At 35.7% G+C, this 17,451-nt stretch overlaps 1 protein-coding gene across 1 annotated transcript; it reads left to right on the top strand.

Moving 5' to 3' along the window:
• The first annotated feature begins 462 nt into the window (after window positions 1–462).
• LOC127792523 (uncharacterized) lies at window positions 463–1,197 on the top strand. The gene has a single exon (XM_052323045.1). The coding sequence runs from the start codon at window positions 466–468 to the stop codon at window positions 1,066–1,068; it is 603 nt and encodes a 200-aa protein (XP_052179005.1). The 5' UTR covers window positions 463–465; the 3' UTR covers window positions 1,069–1,197.
• The last annotated feature ends 16,254 nt before the right edge of the window (window positions 1,198–17,451 follow it).

Raw genomic sequence — 17,451 nt, 5'->3', positions numbered from 1 at the left:
TTATTAAGTATTTATAATATTAATTTTTTTTTTATTAATTTCTTGGGCGGTTCGGTTTTAAACTGAATCGCCGGCTGTACGAACCGCGAACTGCGCGGTTTGCACAGCCTCCAAATCGTTTTTGACCCAAAAAAAAAATCGACCGGTTCGGTTTGGTCTGGCCGGTTTTCGCGGTGCACCGATTTTTTTGCACACCCCTACTCCTAGTTCCCGATTTGCAGTAGCCATCTTTCTATACTATATAGTATATATAATATATATTATTATTACAATATTACTCACAGTTTTATAGAATGTTATTGCTATATGCCCATATGAATTACTATATAGTATATATATAATATAAATATAGCAGTATGTATGTTGCAACAACATGCTGTTAATATTGCTATATGTATTGCTATATAGCATATATAGATATAGATTATACTGTTAGTGTTAAACAACCATATATATGTAGTATATATGCACACGTGTGCAAGCTGCAACAGTCCATCTGATTTGTTTATGTTGCAGGCTTCTTCAATTAAATTAAAAATATCGGATGTGACTAAGAGTACGGGAGCATCGTCTGATGCCGTCTCAGTTTTTAAAAGGAAGTCAAATGATATCAGATGGGAGTATGGAATGTTAATTGATACAAAGAATATGGACAAAGTTAAATGTAAGCTGTGTGTCAAAGTTATGTCTGGAGGAGTTTATAGAGTTAAAGAACACATCGGCCACATTTTCGAAAATGTTTCTACAGGTCCAAAATCTTCTTCGGATGATAAAGCCAAATGTAAGAATGCTATTGCCGAGGCAAAGAGTAAGAAGAAGAATAAGAGGAAAGAGAAAGATTTGATGAGATCCTCTGTTAATATTTCTGAAATGGAGGAAGGGGATGCTGAAAATGAATTGCAAGAGTTAGGGAGTAAAAAAACACCTCGTACACTTGGCCATATGGATAAGTTTACAAGCTCCATCACCCCTGAAACAAGTGCAGGAATGACACAAAGGCAACAAAATATCAGTGAAGCACTCTTTAAAGAGAGAACGCAGTCTGTTCGTCAATATTGTGCTAGATAGGTGTACGAAGCCAGCATTCCTTTCAATGCTGTTGATAATGATAGCTTTAAATTGTTTGTTGAGACGGTTGGTCAATTTGGGTCGGGCTTCAAACCTCCCAGTCAATACCAGTTGAGGGAACCATTGTTAAAGGGAGAAGTTAACAGAACTAAAGAGTTATTGAAAAAGCATGAAGAAGAGTAGGCACGAAATGAATGCTCCATTATAACAGATGCGTGGACAAATAGAAAAAGAAGGAGTATTATGAACCTATGTGTTAATTCTAACGCAGGTACTGCTTTTCTTTCTTCCATAGAGTCTTCAGACAAAACACATACTAGTGAACTAATTTTTGAATATGTGGACAAGTGCATTGAGTAAGTTGGGCCACAAAATGTCATTCAAGTAGTAACTGACAATGCTGCTAACAATATGGCAGCGACAAAATTATTGAAGTTGAAGAGGCCAAATATATTTTGGACATCGTGTGCTACTCACACTATCAATTTGATATTAGAAAATATTGGAAAATTGCCAAGATATAAGAAAGTTATTGATCAGGCCAAGAATTTGACAATCTTTATTTCTGCACACCATAAGACATTGTCCTTAATGAGATCATTTACGAAGAAGAGGGATATTGTGAGACCGGGAGTCACTAGATTCGCTTCTTCTTTCCTTACTTTGCAAAGTTTGATGGAGAAAAAGGTCTAATTGAGGACAATGTTTACTAGCTCTGAATGGGAAGAGTGTAAATGGTCTAAGATTGTTAAAGGGAAAGCAACTTATGTTACTGTGATGAGTATTCTTTTTTGGAATGGTGTGAGTTTTTGCCTCAAGATTTTTTGCACATTTGGTGAAGGTGATTCGAATTGTTGATGCAAATAGAAAGCCTTTTATAGGCTTTTTATATGGAGAGATTGTGCAGGCAAAGAAAGATATTAAGGAGGCCCTAAATAATCTTGAGAAGAACTATCAGCCTATTATGGAGATTATTGAAACAAAGGTGAAAGATAGGTTAGATAGTCCACTATATTTTGCTGCTTACCTTTTGAATCCTTACTACTCCTTTAAGGATATGGATATATAGCTTGATCATGAAGTGATGGATGAATTTTTTAACTCTGTGGAGATGTTTTATGAAAATAATGGTGAATTGCAAGGCCATGTTGTAAATGTTGAGTTGCCAAAGTATACTTGTAGAGAAGAAGCTTTTGAAAAATCATGGGCAGCTCAAGGGTGTGTAAAAAATGATGACAATTATAATCCAGGTATAAGATTAAAGTCATTTTCTTAGTTTCTATTGTGTATTACTATTACAGTATTAGTGTATAAATTTGTTTAGTTTATACTTGTTTAACCTATGTTGTAGTTACATGGTGGACCACATATGGAAATCAAACTCCAAACTTACAACAAATGGCGAGAAAGATCCTCTCGTTAACTAGTAGTTCGTCCGGTTGTGAAAGAAACTGGAGCACTTTTGAAGAGGTTAGTGCATAATCTATAATGTATATTTTAAAACGTTTTTAATATCTTAATTTCATTATCCCTATCATTTATATTAATATTATTTTTATTTATTTATGTAGATATATACGAAGAAAAGAAATAGATTGGACGTGAATCGATTGAACAATACTATGTCCAATTTAATGCCAAATTAATGAACAAGCAAAAAAGAGAGAAAGAAAGGAATGTTGATGTGCTACTTGCTAGTGATGCTAGTCATGTGCAAGGATGGATAGTTGAATGAGGAGATGATGAAGAAATTGAGCCTGGTACGGGGCTTACCAGAGAAGTGGTTGGTGAAGCATTCGGAGCATATGAGATGCTTCAACCTCGAAGAAGTTCTAGAATGAGAGAGCTTCATGAAGATGATTTTTAATCAGAAGAAGAAGAAGATGAGCAAGAACTCAATGAATTTGATTTTGAGTCTGATGAAGATCTTGTGTTGGAAGAATATGGAGAATAAGAAGTCCAATTAGATGGCTAGATACTTAGATTCTTCAAGTATTGTTTATGTTGCATTATTGTTGTTTTTGCCTTCTTGAACCCAAAACTAAACTACAACAGTTTGTTTTCTCATGCTTAATTCCACTATTTCACTTGTCATTCCATTATTGTTGCATTATTGGTTTATGTTGCATTATTGTTGATTTTCTACTTTGATTTACTTGAAAATAATATGTCATTACATCAAAAAGTTCAAAAAAATAAAAAAAAACATCAATTTTTCTAGGCCCCGCCTAGACGCCCTAGGCGCTAGGCCCCAGCCTGGCGCCCGACTAGCGCCTAGTGCGTTTTAGAACACTGAGAAGCTAACCAATAGTTGTTTGTAGTAGTTTCCACTCCTCCACTAGAGATAATTGCTCCTAAATACTACACAACTATCTCTAATCTATAAATAACTAACTAATATAAATTTTTTTAAAAATAAAATAAAATATAAGTAGCCTAAATTGTGACATTTGTCTAAAGGTGTAACTGGGGTGGTGAGCCTTATGAGAATAGCTTTAATCCTAATAGTAGATGGGGTAGGAGACTGAGAAGATGAGGTTGAGTCTAAGAAAAGAAAATGATGCTGAGTTAGAAATGTTCGTTATGATCTAAACATTGAAATTCCTTACTGGGAGTTGGGTATGATTTTTCAAAGTGTGGATGAGTTCAAAAAGGCTATGGCTAAGTATGCTATTGCAAGAGGTGTTGACCTTACCGTTAGACCTAATGAGTCTAAAAGGATTAGGATTAAGTGCAAGGAAGGGTGTCCGTGGTTCTTGTTTACTAGTGTAGAAAGAAAACCAAACAACTTCATTATCAAAACTTATAACCCTATACATAGGTGTTACAGAACCAACAGAAATAAGTTATGCAATTCAAAGTTCATTGTTGGGCATTTTAGGGAGAAGATTTTGTCTCAATTTGGTATTAAGGTTAGAGAAATTCAAAAACTTTGTAGGGAGTCATTGAATATGTTTGTGGGGGAAAACAGTTTGTAGAAAAGCAAATAATAAGGTACTTGGAAGTATGACAAGTGATTATAGGGTTGAATATGATAGGTTATATGATTATGCAGATGAGATTAGGAGATCAAATCTTAAATATACATGTTTTGCTAAATTGAAAAAATGGGTGAAGATGGGCTGCAATATTTTAGGATGAAAATGTTTGTTTCGATGCTATCAGGAATGGGTTTAAGATTGGGTGTAGATAGATTCTAGGGCTTGATGGATGCTTTCTAAAGGGTCCATCTAAGAGTCAATTTTTAATTTGTATATCAAATGATGGTAATAATCAGATGTATACAATAGCTTGGGGGGTTGTGGATATAGAGACAAAAAAAACTAAAAATTGTTTATTTTTATTGTGAAAATGGACCTTGGCATCACAAGAAGTGCTAGTTGGACAGTGGTCACAGACATGCAAAAGGTATATTGTTTAAACTTGTAATTCAATTAATTTTTTTTAATTTACAAATTATGTTTCATATGATGTCAATACATGAATTAAAAATTTGCATGCCAGGATTTGGATTATGCAATTGTTGATAAGTTACCAAAAGTTGAGCATAGGATATGTGCTAGGCACATATGGTCAAATTGAGCAAATAAGTGGAGAGGTTATGAGATGGGGAAGAAATTTTGGGAGGTTGCAAGGGCATCTTTTGAGCAGTTGTTAAAGGAAAAATTTAATGAAAAGAATAAGCTTGGAAAAGGGATAGTTGAGGACCTCTTGTATTATATCTACAATACATGGTGCAAGGCATTCTTTAGAACAGGTTGTTAATGTGATGGTGTAGAGAATAATATGAGTGAAACTTTCAATGCTTGGATTCTTAGTGATAAATTAAAGTCCATTATCATTATGTTAGAATAAATTAAAGTGTAGGTGATGGAATTGATTGCAGTCTTGAGACAATTTGCAGATTCACAGATTTTAGATATTTTACCTTGTGCCGTGGAAAAATTGAAGATTGTTGTGACATATTTTTTGATCTATGAGAAAAAGTGTTTAATGAAAAACCAAATTAGAGCCTAAAATTTCAATGTGTTAAATTCATATTTCGAATCAACCATTCTAGGTTTCGAATCTTGCATGTATGGTTTTGGCTCAAAAATTCTAAAGTTTGTGTATAATGTTTCAAAACATTATTGTTCAAATTTTGAAATATATGTTTTTGTTAGTAGTGTTTCGAAACTTGGTGAGTATATTTCGAAATTTCTGTAAAACATGTTTTTATGCTATGTTTCGAAATATCTTATAATGCATATGTTTTTTAAAATGAGCTTTTGATTCAAATGATTTTGTCTAAGTATTCATGTTTCAAAATTTGCATTGCATATTTCGAAACTTCTATTATTTTTGACAACAGATTAAAGAAAATTTGAAATACATTTTTATGAAAATTTTTCTTTTTATATCTAAAAGCTTTTCAAGTTGTTACAACTATTTTTGTGAAAGTTATTTCAATTTAAAAAAGGTAATAATTGAAAATTTTGGTAGATAAGAGTTTTATTTTACATTAAATGCTGTCACAATCTGCTGGACTAGTTGAAAGGTTAGAGATTTCGAAACATGGGGTACATGTTTTCAAATTTCGTGAAACCTTGTCTTTAACGATTAGAAATGGCCAAAATTTTATGTCTTGATATAAATAGCAAGTGTTTGAAGATAGAGATAAGAAAAATAAGAACAAAAACATTTATTGAATTATCAAACTAAATTCTTTAATCAATCTTGTGCATTGAATGTGAAAAGGAATAGCAAATGAATTCAAGTGGTATATTTACTCTTAGGCTCTTATGTTTTAAAGATTTGGTAAGAGGTTGGTACAACCATTTATAAGGAGTTATTGTTATAATTTTTTTTTTGAGCTGTAAAATTAAATCCATTTTTTTATCAATTATTGTAAGGTTTGAGTTTAGTCTTAAAAACTCATTGTATGTAAAAATTTTATGGTGAAGTTTGGTAAAACCTTTGTTTATCTTGATTGATCGTGTTTGGCATTGAAATCCTTCAAGTGGAGACTTGAAGATAGTGAACTAGGACTTGATCCACTTCAAAATTCTTGTGTTCTCATTTCTCTTTTCTTTATTCTCCATTGCTCAATCACTTTTAGGTATTTTGTTAAAAGTTGAAAAGATTTTTTTGTTAACCAAAGCAATCTAGTAAAATTGATCATAAACATTGTCCCCTATTATTTTTCAAGAAAGTCATTACTTTGGTAAAATTGAGTTTTTGAATTATAAGTTTAAGATTTCGAAATATCTAAAATCAGAAAATTTTATTTCGAAACATTGATTCCTTATTTCAAAACTTGTCAAACAAAAAGTTTAGTTTTGAAACATATATCATGTATTTTGAATCCTCCCCTTCTTCCTTTATATAGTGTTATTAAAATTTAAAATTTATAACCATCCCAATTCACCCATTTTTTGGGATATTTTTGTCATTAATCGAACTAGCAAAGATGAACAAATCATAGCAATGAAGTGTCAACTTCGATGGAATGGGGACTCTGGTTTTCAGGTTTTGGAAGGGGAGTATGGGCATAATATAGACTTTAATAACATGATATGTACTTGCAGGAGTTGAAAATTAAAAGGGATACCTTACCAACATGTTATATGTGCTTTGTTCCATAAAAAGTTAAATCATAAGGACTATATTGCAAAGTGGTATAAGAAGGAGACTTACCTAGAGTCATACATCTTTAGTTTACAACTAGTAAGAGGTATGGAATTGTGGTCAAAGTAAAAAATTCCAATTATTCAACCACTCGAACCTACGAAACAGCCAAGTAGACCAAAGGTCAAGAATAAAAATGAATCGAAGAGAAAAATTGGTAAATATTCTAGGATAGGTTTAACAATTAGGTGTTCCAAATGCAAGGAATTTGACCACAATAAGAAGAAGGGTTGCAAGGCAAATTCAAGTAATCATGAGAAAAAGGCTTGATTAACATAATTTATTAACTTCCCATTATATTTTTTTGCCATTTAATTCTTTCTATATTTTTATGTTTCCAACAATAAAAAAATATGAGTCAAGCAAATGAGTTCAATACAAGTGTATCTGGAATGGGTCATGGAGTCAATATTGGTAACAATTGCTCATTTGGTCTTTACACATTGTATCTTTCAAGAAAACTGAGATGGTCCAATAGAATTTATATTTCTATGTTTTGAACAATATACCTTGCTTTTAATGTGGGTTCAGTTAATACAACCCAAACAAGTGGCATAGGCAGGGGTAGAGAAAGAGGTTCCACTCAAAATGTTCTTAGCAGTGAAAGAGGTTCAGGAAGGAAGGATTACTAATCCAAATGCTAGTATTAATGGTGCTAAAAGGTTTTATGCAATTCCAACAATGGTTTCCTTGTCTAGAAAGCAGACTGTGATAAAGGCAATGAGAGTTTTGTACAACAAAGCTATTGGGTCATGACATATGGAGTATACTGTTTACATATATCAAATATGTGATTATAGTCACTAAATTCCACTTTAAGATTTATATATGCCCTAAGAGAGGTAAAGAGCTCAACAGTTATCACAGGTGACTTTGGCTTTAAACCACCGGGAATGAAATGGAAAAGGAAAAATACACTAATAGCTAACAAACTTCAACAACAAAAGATTGACTAATTGCGAAGAGGATAGGTACAAAGTGGAGCCACTTTAAACCAAGGATCAAAATGCCAGACAACCAATGTGCTTTCTCAACAAAGTGCCACCAACCAACCAACATTTTTGGGATATGTTTCATATATAAGTACTAAACAATATATGTAATTAAATAGTACAATCAACACTTAATGTTTGTATTTTTTTTGTTTAAATTATTAGGTGAATACTGAAGTCCAATGTGGATACCTTGTGTTGAATGTTTGATTATGAAATGAACTTATGCTTGATATCTTGTGTTGAGTTTGATTCTAAAATTATTTTGAGTTTAAATTATTTGATAGGGAGTGATTTGCTTAACAAAGGTCCATAATGCTGAAGTATATTATAACTGTAATATCCTCAAATTTTGAAAATATTAATAAAAGAATAAATTAAATTAATTTAAATTAAAAAAAAATGAGAGGCAGTGCGTGTGCTAAGCATCAAAAAAATTTTGCTATTTTTGTCTCTTAAGAAGCTTCTGGCCTAGATGGAGAAGCAGAGGAGAGAGAGAGCTCAGGGGCGAGAGAGAGAGCTCGGCCGAGAGGGAGAGGGAGAGATTGAAAGAGGGAGAGAGGCGTGCGCAGTGGCAGCCATGGAAGCCGCAAGTTCGAGCTTCCAGCAAGCTCGTGCGGCCATGGCCGCAAGCTTGGGTGAAGAAGGGACAGTCAGCGAGCAGGGAAGCCATGGACGACGCGGAGCAGCCATCGATGGCGGCTGGAGCGCCGGTTCATGGTGGTGCGAGGTGGCAGCTAGGAGGTTCAGCGGCGGCTATGGCGGTTGCGGCAGTTGCAGCGCGCGCAGTGAGAGCGGAAGCGGCTGTGCGCAGGGTGAAGGCGCGGGGAAGAAGAAGAGCAGGGAAGAAGAAGAAGAAGAAGGAGAAGAAGAAGAAAGGAAAGAAGAGAAGAAGAAGAAGACGGCGCGCAGGAGCAGGGGCGCGGGAAAAGAAAAGAAAAGAAAGGAAAGGAAAGAAAAGAAAAATAAGGAAAAAATAATAGAGTTTTAGGATTTTGTCGGCATAGAAAGTGATCAGGTACGTGGATAAAAATTAGTAGAAGCATGTTATGTTTAAATTATAAATTTTACACGATTAGAATTTTATTTTGGGTCTAATTTTATTAATTTTGGGAGTTATTCTATTTGCAGTGTGTATTAATTTGGTGGTGTTTAAGTGGGGAAACGCTGTAAACGACTAGATACAGGCAAGTTCTCTTCTACCCTTATAATCTTTTTCCATTTTATGATCCCCTCGTCTTCCCTTAATTCGTTTCGATATTGCGTACTAATTATTCGAAATGAGGATTTTATTAGCGTGATTTAATTTAAATTAAATATGAGACTCGTTGGGGTTTTATTTACGGTGTGTCTACGTGGGATTTTTGATGGTTAAATTATTTATATTACACGGTTAAATTTAATTAATGTGAGGCACGATTTTATTAAACGCTGTTAAACATTTTACTTCGCAGTGGGAGTGCAAGATGGGCAGGAAACGGCCGTGTAAAGGCAAGCTCCTAACCCTCTCCTCATGATATTTAATTCCCGTAAAAGACCCCGTGATTTCTCGTATTTTATTATCTCCCTTACTCTAATTCGGCGTCTGACATTATTTATTAAGGATTATTCATTGTTTTAATTTAAATTAAATCCGGGACTTTTAGAATTTTATTTGTTGTGAACCTATGGGGGTTTGTACCGCCCCCACTCTTTTTGGGAATGATGCTGAACTAGCCTAGGAACTAGGTTCCTAGACGTGCGGGTTTATTTACGATTTTATCGGGTTTATTTACGGTTTTTCTTGGATTTATTTATGGTTTGGTTAGAGCTATCGAGCAGTAGGACAGGGGTCGGCTGTTGGGTGACATTGGGGTAGACTATTGTACGGCCCTGAAGTGGACCGTCAGGTGGACACTCCTTGTCACTGGCAGTTGACTGGTGCCGGGCACTACTGACCAGCTCTGTCAGTACGTGATTTACTGCATGATTTGATTTATTATATTACTGTTCATGATTTGATATGCACATGGGTACGGGTTGCATGTTGGGATATTCATTTATTGAATATGCTTGGACACGGACATTCTAGCTTGGTTAGGTTGCATCCAGCACGGGCATATGCATCGCGTGTGGTTTACTATGTGGGCGGAGCATGGCCTGATGCCTGGATGTATGGGCGCCGGTGTATCATGTTGATGCTCACTACGCCATTACATTTTTATGTGCATTGCATGACTACTGGTAGTATATAGTTCTCGGACGGGAGTACCGTTCCGAGGGAGCCTCTGGCTCGGGTGTCAGGAGTACCGACATGGACAGGTGACGGGAGTACCGACCCGGGACAGCGCGCGCAAGTTTGTTGGAGATTTATGTTGCCTTTCAAGGCAGCGACATGTTAGTATGGGACTTGGGTGCCAGGTGTCTTGTGTGGGCCCCAAGGACCGGTATGTGTTTTTATTTTGCTATGCTATTGTGTTGTAGCGTCTCATGGCTTGTGTGTGCCTGGGGTTTATTCTGGGGAGAGATTTCTGATTTTGTGTAGCCTTCAGCCTTTCTTTCTTTATGCTTGCTGAGTCTCTCAACTCACCTTGCTTTCCATGATTCTAGGTAGAGGCAGCGTGGGCCATGGCAAGGGAGTCGACGTCTAGCGGCAGAATCGGTATGGTGTACAGGCAGTCCCGTTTGTCCCTGTCAACTCTGATGTCTGAGTAGGATTTACTCTATTATTTTGTACTGTGTCAAGTTATTTCTCAAGTCTCGTGTATGTCGGCACAGGAGTCTGTGTTTATGTATTTATCATGTGACCGTTGTGATAACGGGGTACCCGTAATGCATTCATGTGTTTAGTTTTGTTTTCGCTGTTCTTATTTTTGTGTATGCATGTCGGGATGGTTTTTGGTCTTGTGTGTCATTCTTTTTCCTTCCGTAGGTGCTCCCGTTCGGATAGTCCGAATGATTGGGATATCTGGACGGGGTGCTTACAATAACAACCCAAACACTAAATAAGAAAACATAGGACTGAATTTTTTATTCCAAAATTCAATGAGAACAAGTTCTATCCGGAGTTTATAAAACTTAACCAACTTCAAGTTCCTTAAAATATAATTCTAGGTTTAAATTCAAAAAGGTTTAATTTTTTCCTTCATTCAAACCTACAATTCTTTAATATCTGCATTTCAACAAAGATAGCTGGTAGCGAGCAACAAGAAAAGACTTAGTGCCAATTTTTTCTTCAAGCCCTTCCTCTCTTTCTCAAGCTTCTTCACTTTTTTTTTGTCAGCCCATTAATAGCATACTAGACATGATCAGACATGGTAGGATCATGTCAATGAAAAAAATTGCACACTTAACCCTTTTGTAACTCAAGCTCAAGAAATAAAATTAAACCTCAAACAACAGTGTATTACATTATCCAATATTAAAAAAAAGCAAATTAATTATCCTATATTGACGACAACCATAAAATTATCTGTCGACGTTTGTTTCCTTGTATGAAATTTTTAGAATTGCAAAAAGCCCACACCTACACTCCAATAGATTGCATCCTTAACCTGCCATGTGCTAACTCGACAAAGAAGTGTGTAATTATTATAAAATTAGAAGTTGAGAGGCACAATAAGTCCATGTTTAAGTAGGGGGTGTCAAATGGCCAAGATGCCAAACTTGAGAGGTATTTTTATATCTTATACCTTTTATTTTTACTTGCTTTAATAAGACATGTTTTAACCATTTTATTTTTACTTGCTCTATCGAGACATGCCTTATAAAGTGTAAACTACAAAAAGAACTGCCTGATTGATTTTTTTTTTTTTGTATAATCATTTTATTTTTTGCCCTTTTTTCTTTTATCGATAAATATTCATAAGTACTATTTTTTGGTTATGTATGTAACAATTTAGTAGGTATAATATTAAGTAAATATAAAAAGTTTGTGTGAATTCATCCTTAATTGCACCCTTTGGATGGTTGGAGTTATAAATTTGTAGGTAAATTAATCGTAAACTTTTTAAACTTTGGAGTTTTAGTCTGAACACTCAATGGACTTTATATTTTGTCAAATTGATCTCTAAATTGTTTTGAATTGGTCATGACATCTTTTCGTTATTACCAATTTTATATAAATTGATTGTATTTTTCTTGAGGTTTGGATGGTATTAATTTTTTGTTAAATCAATTCTTGAACTTTTTTAAAATGACTAAAATAGCTTTTCATAAGAAATGATTTTTAATTAAATTAACTTAAATTAAAATTATTCATAATATTTATTTAGATTAATTTAATTAACTCAATTTATTGGGATTACTGCACTTATGCGGTACTCTGCTGGTTGTACTCTTGATTATGACAAATGAGATAAATCGCAAGTGAAAGTTTTGCCTCACTGCGTAGAGCAAGAAATTGAACACACGATCTATTAGTATAAATTTCAACTTATCGTGATCCAATTATTTAACCTGTTCTGAAGATTTAATTAACTAATTAACTCAATTTCTTGCATAGGATGTTGTGGCCAACTTGAAAAAGTTTAGGAGTTGATTGTACATAAGACAAAATTTAAGGGATGTCCACGTCAAAAGTTTAAAATTTGGGGAGTATATAATTAATTTACTTAATGTTATTAATAACAAAAGGAGGGTTATGATTAATTTTTTTAAAAAAATATTAAGTAAATTTTAAAGTTGGAGAGATATTTAGGTTAAAACGGTCAAAATTGAAGAGATGTATAGTAATTTACCGCAGACAATTTTCCGGTTGGCTTCTCCACCTGATTTTTCTGTGAATCTTCAAATCCCAGTTCACAAGCGCCCCAGCTCTCATCCATCATCCATGGAACTGGAAACCCCATATATATTATAAACCCGTTCATCCACGAAGAGCTGCGACATCGATCATGAGGACTTGTCAACTGCTCAAGAGCTTTATGTGGTTTCTGGTATATTGTTCTGTCTCTGATGGCTGGATCGGATTGCCGGCCGTCGACGCTGGTTGAGCCTCCTCCAGGCGGCGGATATGAGCGTTCAACCACTGAGATGGTGGCGGAGTTGAGCCAAATGCTGCCCAAGGGCGTGCCGGTGCCACCGTCTGGGCCGAGTCCGGGCATTGTTTCTTTAGTTATTCGTTATTGTGCTTACCTTCTGTTCAGGGTGAGCATTTTAGTCTTTTCGTCCACTGCTCTAACCAAGATCAATTGTTTGTAAGTGAATATAATAATATAAAATATATAGTTACTTTTTCAATAAAATGTTAAAATTACGGTCTCTTTCTTATTTTTATCTGGTTTTGAGTTTTTAGCTTTTTAAAATACTGAAAATACTTTTATTTTGTCATTTTAAAAAAAATATTTTTAAAAATAAAAAAATTATTAAAAAATTAAAATAACAAAATATTATTTTTGGTGTTTTCGACCAAAATATGCTGAAAACACCAAAATGCGAAAAATGCTCCCTCCTCAACCCCCATTACCCAATCTCGCTAATCTCTTAATCTCTTCTCTCCGCAACCATAGCCATCACCCATAATCTCACCATCACCATCATTGTCGCAAGCTACCGTCGACCATCCATCGCCTTTTGATCTTGCTGGTTTTGTCTCATCTTTTTTCTCTTCTCTCTTCAATCATTTTTTTTCTTATTGATTTTTAGGTATGTTGGTCGATGGGCTCTTAAGCCTCTAGTGATTGCCTCTAATCGTCAAAAATTACTAACCACGATGACCGATGACGACTAGCATTGTGTATATAGGTAGATGGATCGAATATTTAAGTTTAGATGACAGGTAACGACACATAGTTCACTATAAATCTTCTTAAGAAAGCATAGGATTCATTTAGTAAAGGGGATCAGTCCCAAGGTTGTCATTGTTCCCAAAGTTGATAACACCAAAATCATGGCCTTAGTGGTTGTCCTTGTTTGCTTAGTTCCTATAATCATTGCCACTGAAGTTGCCAATCAGGGAAATAAGTCACTGAAAAAAGTTTCACGTGAGGAGATCCACTGTAATGATTCTGATACTTCTTAGATAACCACTAAAGATCACGCTAGTGATTTGGTCCCTAAAGTAGTTTGGGGGGAAGATAAGAGTCCTTGGTGAAACTCTCTTATTTAATCTTGACTAAATCTTTACATCAAGGCTCTTAGGGTCAGTACTTTTGTAACCATGTGTTATATTTTCCTTCTACTTTCTTCTCGTTGTTTCAATTCTGAGAATGTGTCTTGCAAAACGTTGTGAGCTTTCACGAGACCATACTAGATCATGAGCATTACCTACAAAGTCACCTTGAGGATAACTAGGAGCAAATCTGGGAGTTGAAGGCTAAGTTGACCAAGCCTCTTCTGTTGGAGATGTGGAGCCTAATTCGATTTATGATACCCTGAATCCTAAATCTAAATAGGCTCAAAACCAAAACAAGCTCGACTCAGGAATTTTATTTTTTCCCTAGTCTTCATATATTTAAGTGGGTATAATTTTTATAATTGTAATATTCTCAAATAATGAAAAAACACCTAGTACAGTTATGAACCTAAACGTAAGCATTCTTTGTTGAACCGTGTAAATTTGGTCTCATGTATGTGTGATTTTGTTGCAAGTTTTCTTTATTGCTTGATCTGTTTCTTAACATCTTCTAGATGTCTTCTCCAGTTGGGTTTTCGAGTTGGATGCTCAAGTTCAGGATTTGGAGGTTCAATTGTAGAGCTTATGGGAGTCTCACTCTGTAGCTGAGGAAGTGCGCCAAGGTCTCTAGGAGCTATTTAATAAATCTCAAGTAAAAGTGTCAAGTTTGACAGCTAAAGTTTTTGAGCTTAAAGGCTTGCACTACCAATCCCTAAAGAGAATAAAAAAGGAAAATGAGGCGGAGGCAAAAGTTTAAAAGAGCTTGATGTGCTGACCATGAGACATAATCAACTCTAGGTGGTTTATAAGAAGATTAAGGAGTACTCAAGGCTAAAGAAGAAATCTTTTGAGTGGGGAGTTGGGTGTTTAAGGTCAAAAGCAAAAGGGATCGTGCTAAGGCGGAGTCAGAAAAGGCCTTGGATTGAAAGACTAAAGCTTAGCAAAGTGTTAATACTCTAATCGCTTAGTTGAAGGACTTTGATCAGAATAGTGACTAACGCTGGCAATTAGGTCATTATGAGTATCAACAAAGCCTCACCGAATTCTGCTAGTCCGATGCTCATGTTGTTGATCTAAAACAAGCCCCCAAGGGTGGGTTCTAGTTTCTTGCTCGCGAGATTTGTGAGTACTTCCCAAACATTAACATTAACTCATTTCCTTCGACCTTAAGAAAATTTTTAGATTTTTCCCTTGACAACTTGTAATAAAATTCCTTTTTGTAACTTGATGTTGTCTTGACTTATTTGTAGAAAAATCTATTTTTTGTTATTGTACTTGTCGACTCAATTTATTTAAGTCAAAATCCCCAAAGTTTAACAATCCTTCAAGCTTCCAAGCCTTAGGTTGGATGTAAGAGCACTCTAGTGGCGTAGAGATATTCAAACGCCTTCTCTATTGTTGGCTTTTGTTTGCAATAGGCTTTTCTCGGGTAAACTAATTTTATTTGTAGTCGTGCTTCAAGAATGATAGCATGTGCACACCTTTCGATGTGGGTTGGCCTTTGGTAGCCAGTTATCAATTTGATCCCAAAAGGGGTCATTAGCATGTGAAGGGTGGTGCCATTTTTGCAGTTCACATGGTCCGACGCTAGCTAATAGGTTACCAATCCTTCTAATTTTTACATGTAAAATAGTAAGAAAGCAAGAGATGAAGTTAAGGGTTAGCTTTGGCCAAAACGAGATTGTTATTCATCTAAATGTCAACGCAAGGACCAACTTTAGTCAAGCTTAGACTAATAAATGAAGTACTAAATAAACAAAGTTGTGTGTTAAAGTGAAACAAGAACTGAAAAACTAAAATAATGACAAGTGGAACTAAATAACTCTGAGTGATTAGAAGTTCGGGGAAGAACAAAGCTGAAGTTGGATGAGTAGTCTCTGGTAGTATTACTTCAGGTTGTTCAAGGCTTAGGTATATGGCCTGTTTCCTTATTCGGAGATCGGAGCTTGTAAACACCAAGTTGCACTACTTAGCTGACCCGGTAAGGTCCCTCTCACTTTGTGGCTAGTTTGTCAGATTCTTTTAGTCGAGTTGATACCCTCGTTTTTCAGAGAACCCAATCTCCTTAGTGAAAGTATTGAGTTCGAACCTTCTTGTTGTAGTAATAGGTGACCTTTTGGTGGTACGACACTTGACAAATGCTGGTTGTTTTTCTAAGTTCCTCAATGAGATTGAGGTTTGCTCTCAAATCTTTATCATTATGGTTCGGGTCGTAGTTTGTGACTTTGTGGCTCAGATGCTAATCTCCACTAGTAGAAGTCTTTTTGCTCCCAAAGTTAAAGACAATGAGGTTCCCCAAATTGCTATGCGGGGTGTAATCTGAAACGCCCAAAGTTCACCAACCCAAAGGTCCATGGTTGAGTCAAGTGTAGTTTTTTTTATGTGCTTTGGTTTAACCACCAAGAATCCGAGCTCCATGTGTACTTGGTAAATTGATAATAGGTGTCATAGACTTGTTAAGGTACCTAATAGAAAGGTTTAAAGATAAACAAAAAGATTTATATAGTGCTAATAATTTAGAAAAAGTGTATGATAGATTTTTTAAGTAATATATAAAAGATTTTAGAGAAGAAATGAGTTAACGTATCATGAAGTATAAATATATGTTGAGTTTGTAAAGGAGGCATTGAAGCTTTTCCAATTACAATTGAATTGTATTAAGAATTTTTATAGAGATCTTATTTCTTTATTCTAGTGATAAATGAACTTACTAAACACAAAAAAAAAAATGCTTTAATGTCTATTATTTTCATATAATGTTGTTTTTGTCTATGAAACAATATAAGGTGTGAATGGTAAGCTTGAGGTATAGAGGATGCTTAAAAATTTAAAGGTTCTAAGTTGAGTAAATCAAAAACCAAATTTATGGAATTTAAGTTTAATACAAATAAACATAAAAAGTTTAAGTGTGGATTACATTATGATAGTGTTGTGCCATAGAAAAAATAAAAAGAAAATCAAAAAGAAAAATAAAAGAAAAAAGCTGGCGGCAAATTGCCTCCAGCCTCGCGGCTTAGACCAGCCGCAAGACCAGCCTTGCGGCAGCCTTCCGCGAGGATGGGCCTCGCAGCATGGGCTAGCCGCGAGGCCAGCCTTGAGGCTGCTCGCGAGCGACAGCCTCGCAGCTGCATGCCGCGAGGGCCGCGACCCCTGTAGTGATTGGCCGCAAGGCTGAGCCTTGCGGCCACTCAGCCTTGCGGCCACTTGATTGTCTGGCCGCGAGGGCCAACCTCGAGGCACCCTGCCGCAAGTTACCTCGCGGCGGGTTCGTGGTGATCCCCCTTCTTCGTTGAAGTTGTCCCCATTGAGCAAACGCCATGTGTCAACACCAACCACCCTTGAAAATCGTGCCCTATAAATACCTAGCTACAGGACATTAATGAGGACCTCCAACTTCGGTAAATCTTATCACTTTGAATATACTTTGACTATTTTTTCGTGAATATTCATTGGGATTCGGGACTGACTTCGGCATCGGAGGGCCTTCGCGGGGAAGATTCCCGCGAGCCTTCTAACCTATTTTCTCAGCATTAATAGGGCCGAATCCTTGTAGTGAACCTCGTGGCGAAGCTAGCGGCAAAGTTTGTGGCGAAGCTAGCGGCGAAGCTTATGGCGAAGCCTATTGACAAA

The sequence above is a fragment of the Diospyros lotus genome, chromosome 15 (genome assembly GCF_014633365.1).
Source record: "Diospyros lotus cultivar Yz01 chromosome 15, ASM1463336v1, whole genome shotgun sequence".
NCBI classification, from domain to species: Eukaryota; Viridiplantae; Streptophyta; class Magnoliopsida; order Ericales; family Ebenaceae; genus Diospyros; species Diospyros lotus.
This window is presented reverse-complemented; position numbering and strand designations above follow the sequence as displayed.

Coding starts and splice junctions, on each gene's coding strand:
- LOC127792523 (XM_052323045.1), top strand. CDS start 466: ATGCACACGTGTGCAAGCTGCAACAGTCCATCTGATTTGTTTATGTTG.